A 17,624-nucleotide genomic window follows, 5' to 3' on the forward strand; every position below is an offset into this window, starting at 1 on the left:
TACTGAAGCCACACTGGTTCCACCACACCATGAATATGAGAGAGGCATCTTTCCCAGTGCCCCATGCTTGCTAGCCCTGTTTTCTTCGCTCTGCTCCACTCCTGCAGCTGCCATGGAGCCTATTATGTTTCATGTTTTACTTAGACTGTCTCCCCTTTTCCCATTTTCAGAAATCTGTGTACCCCTGGTTCTGTTTACCTGACTTCTGAATCACTCTGATTACTCTGCCCCTTAATGTTACAGGCCAAACTATTTCTTCCCAAAATTTATATGTTGAAATCCTAACTTCCAGTGCCTCAGAATGTGACTTTATTTAGAGACAGGGTCTTTACAGAGGTAATCAAGTGAAAATGAGGTCATTAGGGTGGGCCCTAATCCAATATGACTGCTGACTATATAAACAGACACAGAGATAGACATGCACAGACAGACGACGACGTGAGGACACGTCGGGAGGAGACGGTCACCTACAAGTGAAGGAGAGAGGCGGGGGATAACTCCTCTCTTTACATCTCCCAGAAGCAACCAACCCTGCTGACGCCCTGACTGGGACTTCCAGCCTCCAGAACCATGAGAAAATAAATTTCTGTTACTTTCGCCACTTACTTGCTGGTACTTTGCCCTGGTGGCCCTACCAAACCAGTATGCTTACCGCTTAATAAATCCTCTGCTCCCAGTTTTCCTACTTGATTGTGACGCATGCTTTAGTTTGTCTCTTGAGACCCACACCCCCTCTTGGTATAGAAAATGGGCAAAAATCAGAAGGTTTATGCTCTAACTCCTCACTTCAGTGGAATGACCTTTCTTTTTTTCTTTTTCTTTTCTTTTTTTTTTTTTTTTTTTTGAGACAGAGTCTCATGCTGTTGCCCAGGCTGGAGTGCAGTGGTGCAATCTTGGCTCACTGCAACCTTCGCCTCCCAGGTTCAAGCAATTCTCCTGCCTCAGCCTCCCCAGTAGCTGGGATTACAGGCGCATGCCACCACACTCAGCTAATTTTTGTATTTTTAATAGAGATGGGGTTTCGCCATGTTGGCCAGGCTGGTTTCAAACTTCTGACTTCAGGTGATCACCCACCTGGGCCTCCCAAAGTGCTGGGATTATGAGTGTGAGACACCGCACCTGGCCTGGAGTGACCTTTCTGATCCTCAGATTCCTTATTCATAATATGGGGATATTGTTTCTATCCTACCTACCTAAAAAAGCTCAGATAGATGCTGCACATAAGAATGTAAAATACTACACAAATCAAAGGCATCCTGAATCTCACTCTTTATCTGTAACGTACTGTACCTCATACCCAACTATAACAGAACCTCTGTTAGAGGTCTCTTGAGCGGTTTCAAGTTCAGAATTCTCCATTCTTAGGAGAGATGCTGGAAACCTGTTATTTCTAGTTTAAGAGGCAGGTGCCTAAGAAACTGTTTTGCTCAAAGAGGCAGGAATATGGGGTGATGCTTCAAGCTCCCATTGTTTTTATATTTCCAGAGGGTTTAAAAGTAATTCCTCAGACAATTTACCTATTTTTTTTTCTTTTTCTTTTTTGAGATGGAATCTCCCTCTGTTGCCCAGGCTGGAGTGCAGTGGTGCGATCTCTGCTCACTGCAACCTCCACCTCCCGGGTTCAAGTGATTCTCCTGACTCAGCCTCCTGAGTAGCTGAGATTACAGGTGCGCGCCACCACTCCCAGCTAATTTTTTTTGTGTTTTTAGTAGAGATGGGGTTTCAGCATGTTGGTCAGGCCAGTCTCGAACTCCTGACCTCATGATCCGCCCCCCCCTTGGCCCCCCAAAGTGCTGGGATTACAGGTGTGAGCCACTGTGCCCGGCCAACTTACCTATTTTCATAGATGTTATAAGAAATAAGGTACAGAGTAAAGCAAACCAGTGCTTTTAGGGAATAAACTTTTTATTTTTTTATTCATTATTTTTGAGACAGTCTTACTTCGTCACCCAGGCTGGAGCACAGTGGCATGATCTTGGGTTTAAGCTATTCTTGTGCCTCAGCCTCCCAAGTAGCTGGGATTACAGGTGTGTGCCACCACATCCAGCTAATTTTTGTATTTTTAGTAGAGACGAGGTTTTGCCATGTTGGCCAGGCTGGTCTCAAATTCCTGGTCTCAAGTGATCCGCCTGCCTCGGCCTCCCAAAGTGTTGGGATTACAAGTGTGAGCCACTGAGCCTGGCCGGGAATGGACTTTTTAGAAATATGTAAGGGAAGGAGAACTTTAAAAGCACATCCAACTGCTTTAACCAAATGGGTGCCTACTGAATGTGATTTTTAACTATGTAAAATTAAATGTAGGATGCTAGTCACTTTCCAACATACTTTGTATATTTTTTGTCAGTCTTTAAAATAATTTCCTTATTAAGAATTAGAAAAAATTGTTTCTATGATTAAAACTTTTATAAAATAATTTATTAAAAAATACAACTTCCCCCAAATAGCTTACATTCTGGTTGCATGAATTTTTATGCAGTTTCTACTGTTACTCAAAAGAACTGAATTTTCAATGATTCTACCCTTTTCAGTTCTCTAGAATGCCTCCAGATGGCATCAAAAGACTTTCCCATTATATTTTACAACACAAAAAATTAAAAATTAATAATATTTTAACAATTTAAGACCAGTCATATTCATTATATCATCTGAAAGCAGGACAATGGAACTATTTAAACTTTTAGGGAAGTATCTTAAGAAAGACAAACATATAATCGTATCTCTGATGAAATACATAGCTCTCCTATTCAAGCCAAAGGATCTTTCTAGACCAAGAAACAGATTTTGGACAAAATAAGACACTCAATATTTTACCACAAACTGATTTCCAATCAACAGCACTTAAAAAATGCTGTTTTTTAAAATCCTGATCCCCATACAGATAAATTCACAAAGCCTATCTTATAATAAGAAAACACATGCCACTGCTCATAAGTGATAAAAATAAAGATTTTTAAGGAGCAAACCTGTTACTGACTCTTATGGAGCTAAAATAAAGTCACTTGTTAGCTCATGAATTTTTTAATTTAAATGTTGGTATATCAATTTGGCATCAAATTAATCAGTAAAAATATATTTGGATTCCTTGAATATTGAGAAGAAACAGACAAAACACAGAGTGAGGAGCACATGTTTTATAAGGGCCTTTTCTTATGTTTTTAAAACTGCTTTTGTTAATTCAAAAAAATAAACTCTTGACATTCCAGAGATATCAATAATTGTACTTTTCACATAATTCCAAGGTGAGGTTGCAGACGGCAAGCTTCTGAAATGACCTTGTAACTGCACAGCTGTGTGGGACAGCATACCTCCCAGTTTAAGTGTGAAAAGTTCTGCAATTCTTAAGACAATGCTGAAAGTCTCCAACCAAATCCCCCCAGCATACATGCTCAAATCTCATTACATTTCTACTTCATAAAGAGAAGCATTTGCATTTTTCAAGATTCCTCTTACTCTGCTAAAGCATAAAAAAGACCTCAAAATGCATCTGCACCCAAAGCATTTAGAAAGACATTATCATGAGAAAAGAGAACCATGGGCTTCCTTCCATCATCATTATTACTATTACAAGATACTTGCACTATCTCATTTTATGAGGCATATTTAAGAACAGGCATCTCTGATAGAAAAATGAAAGAGACTTACGATGTATTCGATGTGCCATTGTCTGGGCTCTCTGGCTCTGCATCACCTTTCTCTTAAAAAGGAAGCAGAAAAAAATACCGACATATGAGTCTTACAGTCTTTAAGATTTAAGAGAGATTAAATATATTTCCATGCTCCTATTAACAATCTTTCAAAATGTGCAGCAGGAGGATTTTAAAACATCTTTTATTGTCTGAGAACCGCATTTGCAAAATAATTTCTTTTCTGCAATGCAATTGCCCAGGCACAAATCTGTGAGTAGGTACTGAGGAGCTATTTGCAAACAACCAGAGGCTTGGAGTGGAGACTTCGCCAGAAGATGAATATCTTACAGATGGAACCTGTTTCCTTCCACTTCACTTTACAGAAAATTTCAGGAAATAAATCCATTAGCATTCTATATCCAAGGCACTTTGAACTTTGATTGCTTCTGCTAACACAAGCCAAACCAGGTCAGGCTGTTCAGAACTTGGAGGAAAGAATTTTTTTTTTTTTTTTTTTTTTTGAGGCAGAGTCTCACTCTGTCGCCCAGGCTGGAGTGCAGTGGCACAATCTCGGCTCACTGCAACCTCCACCTCCCGGGTTCAAGCAATTCTCCAGTCTCAGCCTCCCGAGTAGCTGGGACTATAGGCGCCTGGCACCACACCTGGCTAATTTTTGTATTTTTTGTAGAGACAGGGTTTCACCATGTTGGCCAGGCTGGTCTCGAACTCCTGACCTCAAGTGATCTGTCCGCCTCGGCCCCTCAAAGTGTTGGAATTACAGGCATGAACCACCATGTCCGGCCAGGAGGAGAGAATTTTTACCGAACACTGAGGTTGTACTGTAGGTCCCAAGATCCCCCTATTTTATATACCATGGAAAGCCCTGGTGGCAGGTTTTGGGGCCCCAAGCTTAAAGCAGAATGAGATGTAAACCAGAAATCCTTTCTGACCATCTGAAAGGCTAGTTAAGGAAATGCTTCTGTGGGCTGTGATCACTGAGGAATTAACGAGTTGTATGTAGTTGGGGGAGCTTGGAACCAGTTCATTTCTTGTAGTTTGCAGTAGGCTTAATGTAATTCCTAATCCTTAATCAATTGGTGGTTTCAACCATGCATCCTCATTTTGTAAGGAGTTTCTTTGTATTTCCTTGAGGCTTGGAGATGGAAGAAGTCACTGATAACTGAGAGTTGTGGGATCGTGTGTTTCTTGATGGTTGTGCAGAGCCAATACACCCCAGAGAAGGCTGTGAGTTGCAAGAAATAGGACTGTGGTAGTAACTTGGTTTGCTGTGCTCTTTCAAGTCAGGCCTGGAGATCTGTAGAATCCCTTGGTCTACTGCTCAGGTCCTTAGGCTGACACATTGTACCATACCCCTTTTGTCAGCTGTCAACATTAGCTTGTGGTCACCTAGTCCCAGGAATGACTCGCTAAATTACATAACGAACATATCCCAAAGGTATTGCCCAAACTGAACTCAAAAGCAAACTTTATAGGACCTTCTCTTTTTCTTATAGGAATAAACAGTTGTGAGAAAAAGAAGACACAGTTTCTACAGTTCATACATCTATCTCAGATATTTATCCAGTGCCAGAACAGCTATGAGGGACTTTGGCTGAAAACTGGTCAGATGAGGGGGAAAAACAAAAAAGCCACAAAATCTATTTTAACTGCCTTGATAACAAACATCGATTACGCAGGGCCTCAATACATATAAAACTATGTTGGAATAAAGGCTAAAGTAGCAAATTAATAAACTTGCTTTAAAGCTCATTCTTGTATATTTACTTTTGTCTTCCAGGCAAGGTCTGTGGTGCACTCATTTAGGAGGCAAGTAAGCCCTGTTCAACTGGCTTCAGTGCTGGAAAATAATTTAGTACTTTGCAGAAACATTTTTTCCATGGACCAACCACAATCCCTCTTGTAATCCTAAAATAGGGAGTTATAACACCTGCATTATATAAGACAAAACTAAATGGAAGTATATTTTTTCTCAAATATATGGATCCTTTCCCCCAACCTCCTTTAATTTGGTGAAACTGGTTACATTCCCCAGTCTCTAGCCTCCAGTAGTCACCACATTCCATCTTAAAGAATGTAAAACAGCAGGCTTGGAAGCAGCAGGCAATGGTAAAATTCCCAAACAATTTATGTCAGAAAACAGGAAATTGAAAATAAAAATGAAGGCATTGTTTGGATGTTTGAAGAAATATGTTTTGCCTTGACCAATAATGCTGCCCGAGTCTTCAGCAATGGGGACAGACACGCAGCTGATTATCTTTGCTCTTAGCAGCACTTACGTTGTGGCAACAGGGCAAACAGAATACGTTCTGGCAAATAGGAAGGATATAGTGGGGCCAAACAGGACATGGTGAACAGTCTGAGAGGGAGTGTTCTCAGCAACTTCAGTGCTGATAATGAATTTGTCTTTCTTGGGGGAAAAGTAAGCTGGTCAGGAATGAGATGGGATTAAAACTATTTTTGTCCTTCAGAAAGAATAAAGCACAAAGCTTCCCCCAACATCTTGAAATTTTAGGTGATGAAATTTCTGAAGTTAACTTGAAATGTTTAAGTGCATACACCATTGAGAATTATGGTCTCTTTATTAGGACCCAAGGGAAAATTATGGTCTCTTTATTAGGACCCAAAGGAAAATGATGAATGTAATGGAACATTCTAGAACATTAGTGCGATTTTTTTTTTTTTTTTTTTTTTTTTTTTTAGTTGGGTGCACAGGAGATGTTTCCCACCCCGCCCCCCAACCTACCCCACCATCCAAAGAGAGCTGTCCAGGGTCCTCCTGTTTGTGTCAGCCGTTTTCATGACGGATATTTCATGATGGACCAATGTTTCACACTGGTCTCTTTGGGAGGGAACCTGCATTGGTCATTAATAAGCTGGGTGCAGTGAAGCCATTTTACATGTGGAAATACAATTACAGAGAGGAAGAGGGGGAAGAAATGAGCCACGGAAAGAACTATATATGCAAATGTATATGTATATATGTAAATATATGTAAAATCTATGTATCTATTTGTATTATACACTTTCAATTTGACAGTCCATATTTGTCTGGCTGGGCCTTCAACATTGCCTAACATACACTCGGTGCTCAGTATGTGTCTTCTGTTCTGATGCCCTGTCACTAATACAGAATCCCATGCTGCAGTGGGAAAAGATGCTTAAGGTACCCTCGACAGTGAGATGAAATATACAGTTTGAGGTATGAAACAGCTTGCTGACTCACATAGGTCACTTAAAAAATTATAACAGTTACCTTTTTAACTCAATGTACAGAGGACTTCTATGTTGGTTGCTCTTGTGAGCATAAAGATAAATAATGTGGAATTCATGCTCTTTAAACATTTAAATGGACTGCACTGCTGGAGTATCTTACTTTCCATCAATAGTGTCATATAGGGACTAAATATGTTTTTTGAAAAGGAAATCAAAATAATCCTGCATTAAACTGAATTCTGCAGAGGGAAGTTTTGCTATACTGCAACCTTTTTTTTCTTTTCTTTTTTTTTTTTTTGAGACAGGGTCTCACTCTGTCACCCAGGCTGGAGTGCAGTGGTGCACTCTCTTCACTGCAACCTCTGCCTCCTGGGTTCAAAGCGATTCTCCTGCCTCAGCCTCCTGAGTAGCTGGGACAACAGGTGCCTGCCACCATGCCCGGCTAATGTTTTTATTTTTAGTAGAGACGAGGTTTCACCATATTGGCCAGGCTGGTCTCCAACTCCTGACCTTGTGATCTGCCTGCCTTAGCGTCCCAAAGTGCTGAGATTACAGGTGTGAGCCACCGTGCCCGGCCATATACTGCAACATTTCTACACAGTTGTATTAAAAGCAATCCATGTTTATGGTTTTAAAAAAATGAACAGAAAAGAAAAGGTAATGACTTTGCTTGCTTTTATTTTAAATTCTGTTAGCCCTTCAATGATTAGTCTAAGTGATGTGTTTTTCTTTTCTTGAGATGGAGTCCCACTCTGTTGCCCAGACAGGAGTGCAGTGGTGTGATCCTGGCTTACTGCAATCTCTGCCTCCTGGGTAATCTCAAATGATTCTCCTGCCTCAGCCTCCTGAGTAGCTGAGATTACAGCTGCATGCCACCACACCCGGCTAATTTTTATATTTTTAGTAGAGACGGGGTTTCACCATGTTGGCCAGGCTGCTCTCGAACTCCTGGCCTCAAGTAATCCAACCTCCTTGGCTTCCCAAAGCGCTGGGATTACAGGTGTAAGCTACCGTGCCCAGCCAATGCGTTTTTATTTCTAGATGTACTAACTTTAGACGGTGCCTAATGATTTCTCATATGAAAGACAAGAGGCAAGGTATTTAATATTCTCCCCTCCCTTATAATTTTTATTAGTTCTGTTATTACTTTTAGTGCCTCTAGTGGGCATTTGTAACTTTAAATATATTTAATCTTATTTCTCTTGATTAATCACCTTCCGACAGTATCTTTTCTTTTATACCATGTAAAATGAGGAAACTCACCCATCTATCCTTCCCTCCCACCTCCCCACTCATGTCTTTCCTTTTATATCACCAAGATTTAAAATATTCGTACTCTGTTCAGTAATTATTGAGTCATCCTCCTTAATATTAATTTAGTTAATAATTTAATTTTTGGTCTTGCCTATAGGTCAAGTAAAAAATTATAAACCAATAATGAGAATTTGCAATATTGTGACAATATAAATATTAGTCACTAAAGAACAAAGCAGCTTGAATAGACCTGAACAGGAGGGAATGTCACTAAGGTGGAATGAATGCAAATGTTACCGACATTTATGTCAAATGAATTCTCATTGTTATGTTCTACCACGTCACAGGTTTGTCTCAAGTGAAGGTTATGTTCTCCCTAAAATACTGTTAAATAGAGCACGTATTTAGTGAACATAAAATGTATATTTACATGAAATGTATATAGACACTTTCAAAGCATTAAAATGAATGAACTGTGAAAACACCTTCCAGGCCAGGGATGGAACATCATCAAAAGTGCCTTCACTGGCTCCCATCTCTTCCCACCCTTCCCACCAGCTATTGGTAAAAGAATTGTGGCTGGGAGTGGTGGCTTACTCCTGTAATCCCAGCACTTTGGGAGGCTGAGGCAGGCGGATCACGAGGTCAGGAGATTGAGACCATTCTGGCTAACACGGTGAAACCCCGTCTCTACTAAAAATACAAAAAAATTAGCCAGGCGTGGTGGTGTGCGCCTGTAGTCCTAGCTACTCGGGAGGCTGAGGCAGGAGAATGGCATGAACCAGGGAGGTGGAGCTTGCAGTGAGCCGAGATTGTGCCACTGCACTCCAGCCTGGGCGACAGAGCGAGACTCCGTCTCAAAAAAAAAAAAAAAAAAGAATTATGTGTTAATCATTCTCTTTGTTTTCTGGAGAGTTTTTTTTTCTTTTTAACCACCTATGTATGTATTAATAAATTAACTCTTTTTTGGTCATTGTTGTTTCTAAACTTCATAGGACTTTAGTCATACCTAGGCATTCTTCTGAGACTCACTTCTATCATGCTGTGTTAGGAATTTTAGATTTAGCCATCACACTGCATGTAGCTACAGACTGTTCATCCTCACTGCTGTGCAATACTTCATTGTATAGATACACCAGTTTCTTATTTGTTCTTCTCCTGATGGACATTTAGATTTTTGCCATCATGAACAATAGAACTGCAAACATTCATGAACACCCTTCCTCATGCACATGTTAGGAGTTCTGGGCCTTAAGACTTCCATATGGCCAACTTTAGCAGGGAATCCAAAACTGATTTCCAAATTAACACTCCCCAGACAATATATGAGACTTCAAACTGATTCACATCCATACCAACACTTGTTATGATCAAGGTTTTAAAGTTTTTTCTAATTTAATAATGTAGAATAAAATTTTGTTGTGGTGTCTGCATTTCTCTGAGCACTAATGAGGTAAATATTTTGTACTTGCTCTTCTGTGTCATTTCTTAAAAATTATTTTATAGTATTAATTTCTTATTCATAGGAACATTTTATTGTCTCAATAAGAGTCATACATATAGTCACGTGTGTGTGTGTGTGTGTGTGTATAACTTTTCAATATATATATAAAACTTGGCCGGGCGCGGTGGTTCATGCCTCTAATCCCAGCACTTTGGGAGGCCGAGGCGGGCGGATCATGAGGTCAGGAGATCGAGACCATCCTGGCTAACATGGTGAAACCCTGTCTCTACTAAAAATACAAAAAATTAGCCGGGCGTGGTGGTGGGCGCCTTGCAGTCCCAGCTACTAGAAAGGCTGAGGCAGGAGAATTGCTTGAACCTGGGAGCCGGAGGTTGCAGTGAGCCAAGATTGCGCCACCGCACTCCAGCCTGGGCGACAGAGCGAGACTCCGTCTCAAAAAAAAAAACCAAAACAACAACAACAACAATAAAACTTTTCCCAGTGTTAGCCTTTTTATTTTTTCTATTATCTTTGGATAATGTTAAGTTCTTAATTTTAATGTACTCAAATTTATAGATAATTTTCTTTATTTGACACTTTTTGTGATTTAAGAAAAACATCAGAAAAATGTTTTATACTGTCTTCTAAAAGTATATACTTTTACTGATTTTTAAAAAATACCTGGATTGGTTTTTGTATATGGTGTGGGGTAGGAGTTAGTTTCGTTTTTCTCCCTAGAAATAACCAGTTATTATGGTACTTGAAGTCCATTCTTTCTCTATTAATCTACATCATCATCTCTGCCATGAGTCCAGTTTTCTTACACCTGTGGATCTACTTCTGGGTCTCTACTCATGCGCTTTCATTGCTCAGTTTGTCTATTACTGCCCTCATTACTTAGCTTTAACACATATTTAAAAATATTCATAAGGAAAAGCTCCAACCTTGCTCTTCAGGAACATCTTGGCTATTCTTAGCCCTTTGATCTGTTGTACAAATTTGAGTATCATCAGTTTGTCAATTTCCACATACCCAAAAGTTGGAAATTTGATTGGAGCTGTATTAAATCTATAGATATCTGAAGAGAACTTGTATCTTTACAACATTGCATCTTCCAATTCATGTACTTGGTATTAGGCATCTCCATTTATTTTGATATTCCTTAACGTATTTCAATAGTTTGTTATTTTCTCCACAGAGGTCTTAACACATCTTTTGACAGGGTTATTGCTTAGTAAGTTATATTTTTATACTAATATTAAAAGTTGTTTTAAACTATAATTTTCAGTTGTTAGTGTAGGGAAATGAAATTAATTGTGTATACAGCAATCTTGCTAAATTTTCTTATTAATCCTAATCATCTGTAGATTCTTTTGAGTTTTCTACATAGACAATATAAGTTGAGAAAATGAATGTTTTTCTCCTTTCTAACAGATACTTTTTTTTCTTAGTTTATTGCCTCGACCAAGGATTTCCAGTATAATGTTGCATAAAAGTGGAACTCATGTCTTGTTCCTCATCTTGAGGGGAATGCTGCAAATGTTTCAACACTAAATAGGATGCTTGTTTCGAGTGTTTTTGGCAGATACTGTTACTGTGTTAATGAAGTGGGCTTCTATTCCTGATTTGCTATTTTTCCTGTAAATCATGTATAGTGAATTTTATCAAATGCTTTTTCTTAATTTATTGAAACAATCATATTTTTCTCCTTTAATATTTTAATATAATTAATCATGTTAATATTATAAAAAGGATCCAGGCTGGGCATGGTGGCTCGCGCCTGTAATCCCAGCTCTTTGGGAGGCTGAGGTGGGCGGATCATGAGGCCAGGAGATCAAGACCATCCTGGCTAATACAGTGAAACCCCGTCTCTACTAAAAATATAAAAAAATTAGCCGGGTGTGGTGGGGGGCGCCTGTAGTCCCAGCTACTCGGGAGGCTGAGGCAGGAGAATGGCGTGAACCCGGGAGGCGGAGCTTGCAGTGAGCCAAGATCACGCCACTGCACTCCAGCCTGGGCGACAGAGCGAGACTCTGTCTCAAAAAAAAAAAAAAAAAAAAAAAGATCCTATTTTGAATTCCTAAAATAAATACAGTTTCTTAATTATGACTTATACTTTAAAATATATTTTGTACTTTGCTGGATGGAATTTACAAATATTTGACCTAGAATTTTTACATTTATGATCGTGAATGATACCTGTAAATTCTTTTTCTTGTATTGGTTTGTCAAGTTTTGATATCAAGGTTATACTGCCTTGATAGAATGAGTTGAGAACTGCTGGCTTTTTCTAATTCTCTGACGAAGGGTGTAGGTTTGGAATTACCCCTTCCTGTGAGTTTGGTAGAATTCTAGGTAAAAATGTCTAGCCTTGAAATTGTGCGTGTGGAATGATCTTTTAAAAATTACTGGGCCAATTGTTAAAATGGCTATAGTATTATTCAGGTTATATTTATATGTAAATTTCATATAAAACATATACATATAATACCTGAAGAATCATTTTAATCATAGTCATTTCATCTAGTTTTGAAAAAATTTTGGTATAATTTTGCTTATAACATATTTTTGTTCTTGATCTGCATCACAGTTTGTTCCCTTTTTGATTCCTAATATTATTTATTTGTGCCTTTTGTCTTTTTGTCCTGATCAATCTCTCTGCAAAGTTTGTCAACTGTGTTATATCTTCATTGAATAAACTTTTGGCTCCATTGACATTTAAAATTTTATCTCTGCCATTTTATTAATTTCTGCTTTTGTCTTTTTTTTTGTAAATCTCTTTTCCATTTGTTTTGGGTTTATTTTCTCTTCTTTCAGCTCTTAAGATGGATGCTTAGTTCATTAATTTTTTGTTTGCTAGTATGAGTCATTTCCTTACTTATTTAGAGACAGAGTCTCACTCTGTCATCCAGGCTGGAGTGCAGTGGTGAGATCTCGGCTCACTGCAACCTCCACCTCCCAGGCTCAAGCGATTCTCCTGCCTCGGTCTCCCAAGTAGCTGGGACTACAGGCGCCTGCCACCACACCCAGCTAAATTTTGTATTTTTAGTAGAGATGGGGTTTCACCACGTTGGCCAGGCTGGTCTCGAATTCCTGACCTCAATTGATCCGCCCACCTCAGCCTCCTAAAGTGCTGGGATTACAGGCGTGAGCCACTGCACCCGGTTTCTAGTATGAGTATTTTAGATGTAAAGCTGCAACTTTCCCTCTAATTTAGTTTCTTCCTCCAGTTTTAATATTAGGTATTTCTATTACCTTTCAGTCCCAAATATCTACTAATATCTAAAGTGATTCTTAATTTCTAAACATGTGTTTTCCCTCCTAGTCATATTTTCATTATCAATTTCTAATTTAATCATATTGTGGTTGGAGACCATGGTAAATATAATATTTATCTTTTAAAATCTGTTGAAACTTGCTTTATCATCCAGTAGCTGTCAATTTTTGTAACTGTTCCCTGTCTGCTTGAAAATAATGCATATTCTGCAGCTGTTGGGTAATGTACTCTTGCTCATTGTGTTGTTCAAATCTTATGTATCCTTACTAATTTTTCTGTTTGCATTATATAACAGTTACGAATTTACGTTTACATCTTCCATTAAGATAATACATTTCTCCTTGTAATTTGTGACTTTTACTTTTAAAAATTTGAAGCTATGCTATTTGGAATTTACATACATCAAATTATTTTGTCCATATGGTAAGTTGTATCTTTCCTTGGGTAGTGACCCTTTTTAACTGTAGTAATGCTTTTTGCTTAAAGTTTATTTTTCTGGTATCAGAATAAATATATCATCCTTTTTTATCATCAGTATTTGGCTGGCATATATTTTTCTAAACTTTTTCCTTTCAAATTTTCTGAATCTTTAATTTCTAAATGTGTCATTGTAAATAGCATAGAGCTAGAGTTTTATTTTTTTAATCCATTTGGTCAATATTTGTTATTAAATCATTGCATCTAATCCATTCGTTTAAATTACTGATTTTTTTTTTTTTTTTTGAGACGGAGTCTCGCTCTGTTGCCCAGGCTGGAGCGCAGCGGCGCAATCTCGGCTCACTGCAACCTCCGCCTCCTGGGTTCAAGTGATTCTCCTGCCTCAGCCTCCTGAGTAGCTAGGACTATAGGCACAAGCCACCATGCCCGGCTAATTTTTGTATTTTTAGTAGAGATGGGGTTTCACCATGTTGGCCAGGCTTGTCTTGAACTCCTGGCCTCAAGTGATCTGCCCACCTTGGTCTCCCAAACTGTTGAGATTACAGGCGTGAGCCACCACGCCCGGCCTTTAAATTACTGATTTAATTTATGCTACTATATTTTTCCATATACTCTGTTTCATTTTCTCTTCTTTAATTCTTTTGGATTAACTAATAATATTCATATTCTATTTTTAACTTGGTTTGTAAGATGTTCTCCACATTTGGTTTGTAGGTTATTAAATACCTTTTTGTATAGTTTAGTGGGTACCCTACAAATTGCAAATATTTACTTAATTTATCAAAGCCCAAAGTTACAATTTTTATCCTTCTCCGAAATAATTACAGGAACTTAGAAGATTTTAATTCCAAATTCTCCTCATCTTATTTTATGCTATTGTTTTGTGGATTCCAATTGTATTTATTTTGATTACTTAATAATATATTATTATTGGTGCATGCAATCGACATTGTTTAAATTTTCCCCATATTTACTTTCACTGCATTTAATCTTTCTCGCACCTCACATTCCTTCTGAACAAAGTATGTCTTTTAAAATTTCTTTTGCGAGGATTTACTGGTGGCATACTTTCCCAGCTTTTGTCTGAAAATGTCTTGATTCATTAAATTTTTTTTTGCAAGATACACAATCCTAAGCTAATGGTTATTTTTTCTCAACTCAGTGATGCTTCAGCTTCTCTGCAGGCTCCCACTGATGCTGTTGTGAAGTCAGGTGTAAGTTGGTTGAGTTGTTGAAGATATTAAAGGGTATTTTAATTTTTATGTGCACTTTAGCTATAATGTGTGTAGTGTGGACTTTTTTTTTTTTTTTCATTTATCCTTGGTATTCACTGGGTTTCTTGACTCTGTGGATTAATGTCTTTCAAGTCTGGAAAATTCCCAGCCATCAATCATCTTCTTCAGTACTGTCTCGTTTCCCTTTCCCTTTCTGAAATTCCAGTTAGATGTATGTTAGACTTTCCCACTTTATCTCCATGTCTCTTAACTAATTTCCTGTTTTCCATTTCTGTCTCTCTAGGCTGCATTCTAGATAATTTCTTAAATTCAACTTTCCAATTCATTAATTCTTTCTCAGCTATGTCTAATGTGTTGTTACATCTGCCCATGGAAATTCTAATTCCTATTATATTATTTTATTCCTAGAAGTTCTGTTTAACACCCCTCCAAGTTTTCTTGCTCTTTACCACATTTCCAATCCTCTCTTTTATTTCCAGAAATTAACATAAGGGCTCTAATTTTATATTCTAGGCTTGATAACCCCAGTTTCTGAATTAGGAGTCTGATTCTCTGCTGTCCTGTTTGTTCTTGCTCTTGCTCATGGTCTCGTTTCCTTTTTTTGTTAAGTGTTTCTTTTCTGATTGTAAGTCGCTCATTTCCCTTAGTGCTCTATTTCTGTTATTATTCATTCCTCCCCATTTTCTTTTTCTAGTATCACTATTAGCTGGATTTTGACCATGCCACCTTGACTGGCTGTGTATCTTCAATCCCTTTCATATTTTCCATCTGTGTTTTGCTTTATACTCAGAAAAAAAAAAGTTTTCAACTTTATATTCAAGGTTTCAGACTTCAGCTATTATCATCCCTCCTATTGATTTTGTCAATCATATTTTTAATTCTCAAGTGTTCATGTGTTCTGTAATTACCTCTTTTTCATACCAATCTGTTCTCTTTTTATTTAACACAAATAATTTCAAATCTTTCTAAGGACTGCAATTATACTTGGAACTTTTTTTCTTTTCCTTGAATTAGATTTCCTAGATTTCCTTTGGGACTAGTCTTTCTTTTTGGCATCACTGGTTATATATTCATATTTTTAAATAAAAAATTGGTTAACAAAGGTAGTTGGCGTGGCTTTCCTGTATCAGTATTCTGATCAATTTTTCTAACACACCTATCCTTTGTAGGGAAGATCTGATTTATGGCTCTTTGTAAGTGGGCAGGGTATGTTGACGTGAAGGATTCATTTAGGGCTCAAGAGAAGAGAAGCCTCCAGGCAAGCTGTAAGCCCAAGCCCTTCCTCCACCCACTCCTCTAAGAAAAATATAAAGCACTGTACTTTAGGTGTATAGAATTTTTATTTCCCTTGAGAAATAGTTGACTCTTCTGCCATTACTCCATGTCATCTATTTTTAAGGTCTGGTACTATCTTAGAATCTATTCTGTTTCTCTCTTTGGTATTAGTCCTCAATGAGGAGTGAACTGTTCATTTTTTTTTTTTTTTTTTAGCAAATATTACTGTACTTTTTGTTTTTGGGGGTTTTTGAGAAAAAAATCATCCTGAAAGCTCTGTGTGGGAATCCATGAAGATGGGGGTGGAGGGGTAATGGTTGAAGGATGGCCAGGTGTTCCCATCACTGCAAGCCATTCGCACTTGTTCTCTCTTGGGGTCCAGTGGAAATGTGGTCTTTCCTGGGGCTCCTGGGGGCTGTTCCCACCACCACTAAAACTTGTTCCTGTCTGATTCTTCCTTTGCTGTGTCACGACTTTCCCTGTTGAAGAGTATTTTTCAGTAGGGTTTTATTACTTTAGGCTTTCCAGAAACACAACTAAATTTCTGGTTTGCTGATGGCACTTCTTCCTGGTTTTGGTGCTATTTTGGATTTACTTCCATTTCTACAGCTTCATGGCTATTAGGTGGGGATTCTGAAGGAAGGCGAAGAATTGCTTAAGTGCAGTCTCTCAACTGAACAGGATGTTCTCATAATTTTTAAAAATGTAGACATAAATCATCCATGTTAATATTCAAGTATCTCAATGCTTAATAAGCTTCCATTTTATAATATCAAGTTCAATTGATCAGTAATTCAGTGAATGATCTACCTTTTAAAAGATTTGTATTGCAAGTCATTTTCTGTTTATACAATCTTTCCTTTAGTATCTATAATACAGTCTTTCTCACTTCAAAGAGAATAAAAGCACTGGCCTAAAATAATGAGTTAGTAATAAATCCACACAGATATTTTGTTTTTGGTTTCTCTGAAGCTCAGTATTTCTCTATTTCTTACATGTTTACTGGAATCATGATTCCAAACCATATACAAAAACAGCAAGGGAAATGCTGGTGGGGTCAGTTCTCCTAAAGTTTCAAATGTGCTGTAAATTGCAGAGAATTCTCAGACTTAATAGGAATATTATTTTTGTCCACACGTGCTGGGGTTTTGGAGAAAGATTTATTTAAAAATGAAAAAAGGCCAGGTGTGGTGGCTCACATCTATAATCTCAGCACTTTTGGAGGCCAAAGCAAGAGGACCGCTTGAGGCCAGGAGTTCAAGACCAGCCTGTGCAACATAGTGAAATGCTGTCTCTAAGAAAAATTTTAAAAAGTGGCATGTGCCTGCCGTCCTGGCTACTTGGGAAGCTAACGTGGGGGGATTGCTTGAACCCAGGAATTCAAGGTTACAGTGAGCTATAATTGTGTCACTGTACTCTAGCCTGGGCAACAGAGCAAGACCTTGTCTCAAGAAAATGAAATTTTAAAAAAATCCCCTTACTCCTAGAAAAGAAAAAGCTAATCAAAAACTTTTCCTGGACAATGAAATGCCAGAGGGTTTTATACCACACAGGGATAGTGCCACATCATGTCCCGTAGAAGAAGGGTCCATTTTCATAGAATCTAAATTGCAGTGAATATTACAGCATGCCATAAAAATATGCCAGATGCACACAGAAATCACAGCAGACAGTCCTTGGACAATAATTCAATCTCACGGTGAAGTGACAGCAGCAGCTTTCTGGGAATCAACAGAGTGGGATGAAAAGCTTGTGTCTTTGGGGCAGAGAGCTCTGAATTCAAATTCTAGCTGTCATTTTTTTTAGCCAGGTGACTAAAAAGTGACTAGTTATTAGCCTCA

At 38.2% G+C, this 17,624-nt stretch overlaps 1 protein-coding gene across 11 annotated transcripts in view; it reads right to left on the reverse strand.

Moving 5' to 3' along the window:
* The window catches only part of AFF3 (ALF transcription elongation factor 3), a 579,079-nt gene that overhangs the window by 182,907 nt on the left and 378,548 nt on the right, over window positions 1-17,624 (reverse strand). For all 11 annotated transcript variants that reach the window (XM_063649229.1, XM_063649227.1, XM_063649228.1 and 8 more), the window contains one exon: window positions 3,643-3,694. In XM_063649229.1, the coding sequence (XP_063505299.1) occupies window positions 3,643-3,694 (52 nt within the window). The remainder of the gene's footprint in view (window positions 1-3,642; window positions 3,695-17,624) is intronic.

Source organism: Pongo pygmaeus, chromosome 12 (assembly GCF_028885625.2).
Source record: "Pongo pygmaeus isolate AG05252 chromosome 12, NHGRI_mPonPyg2-v2.0_pri, whole genome shotgun sequence".
NCBI lineage: Eukaryota > Metazoa > Chordata > Mammalia > Primates > Hominidae > Pongo > Pongo pygmaeus.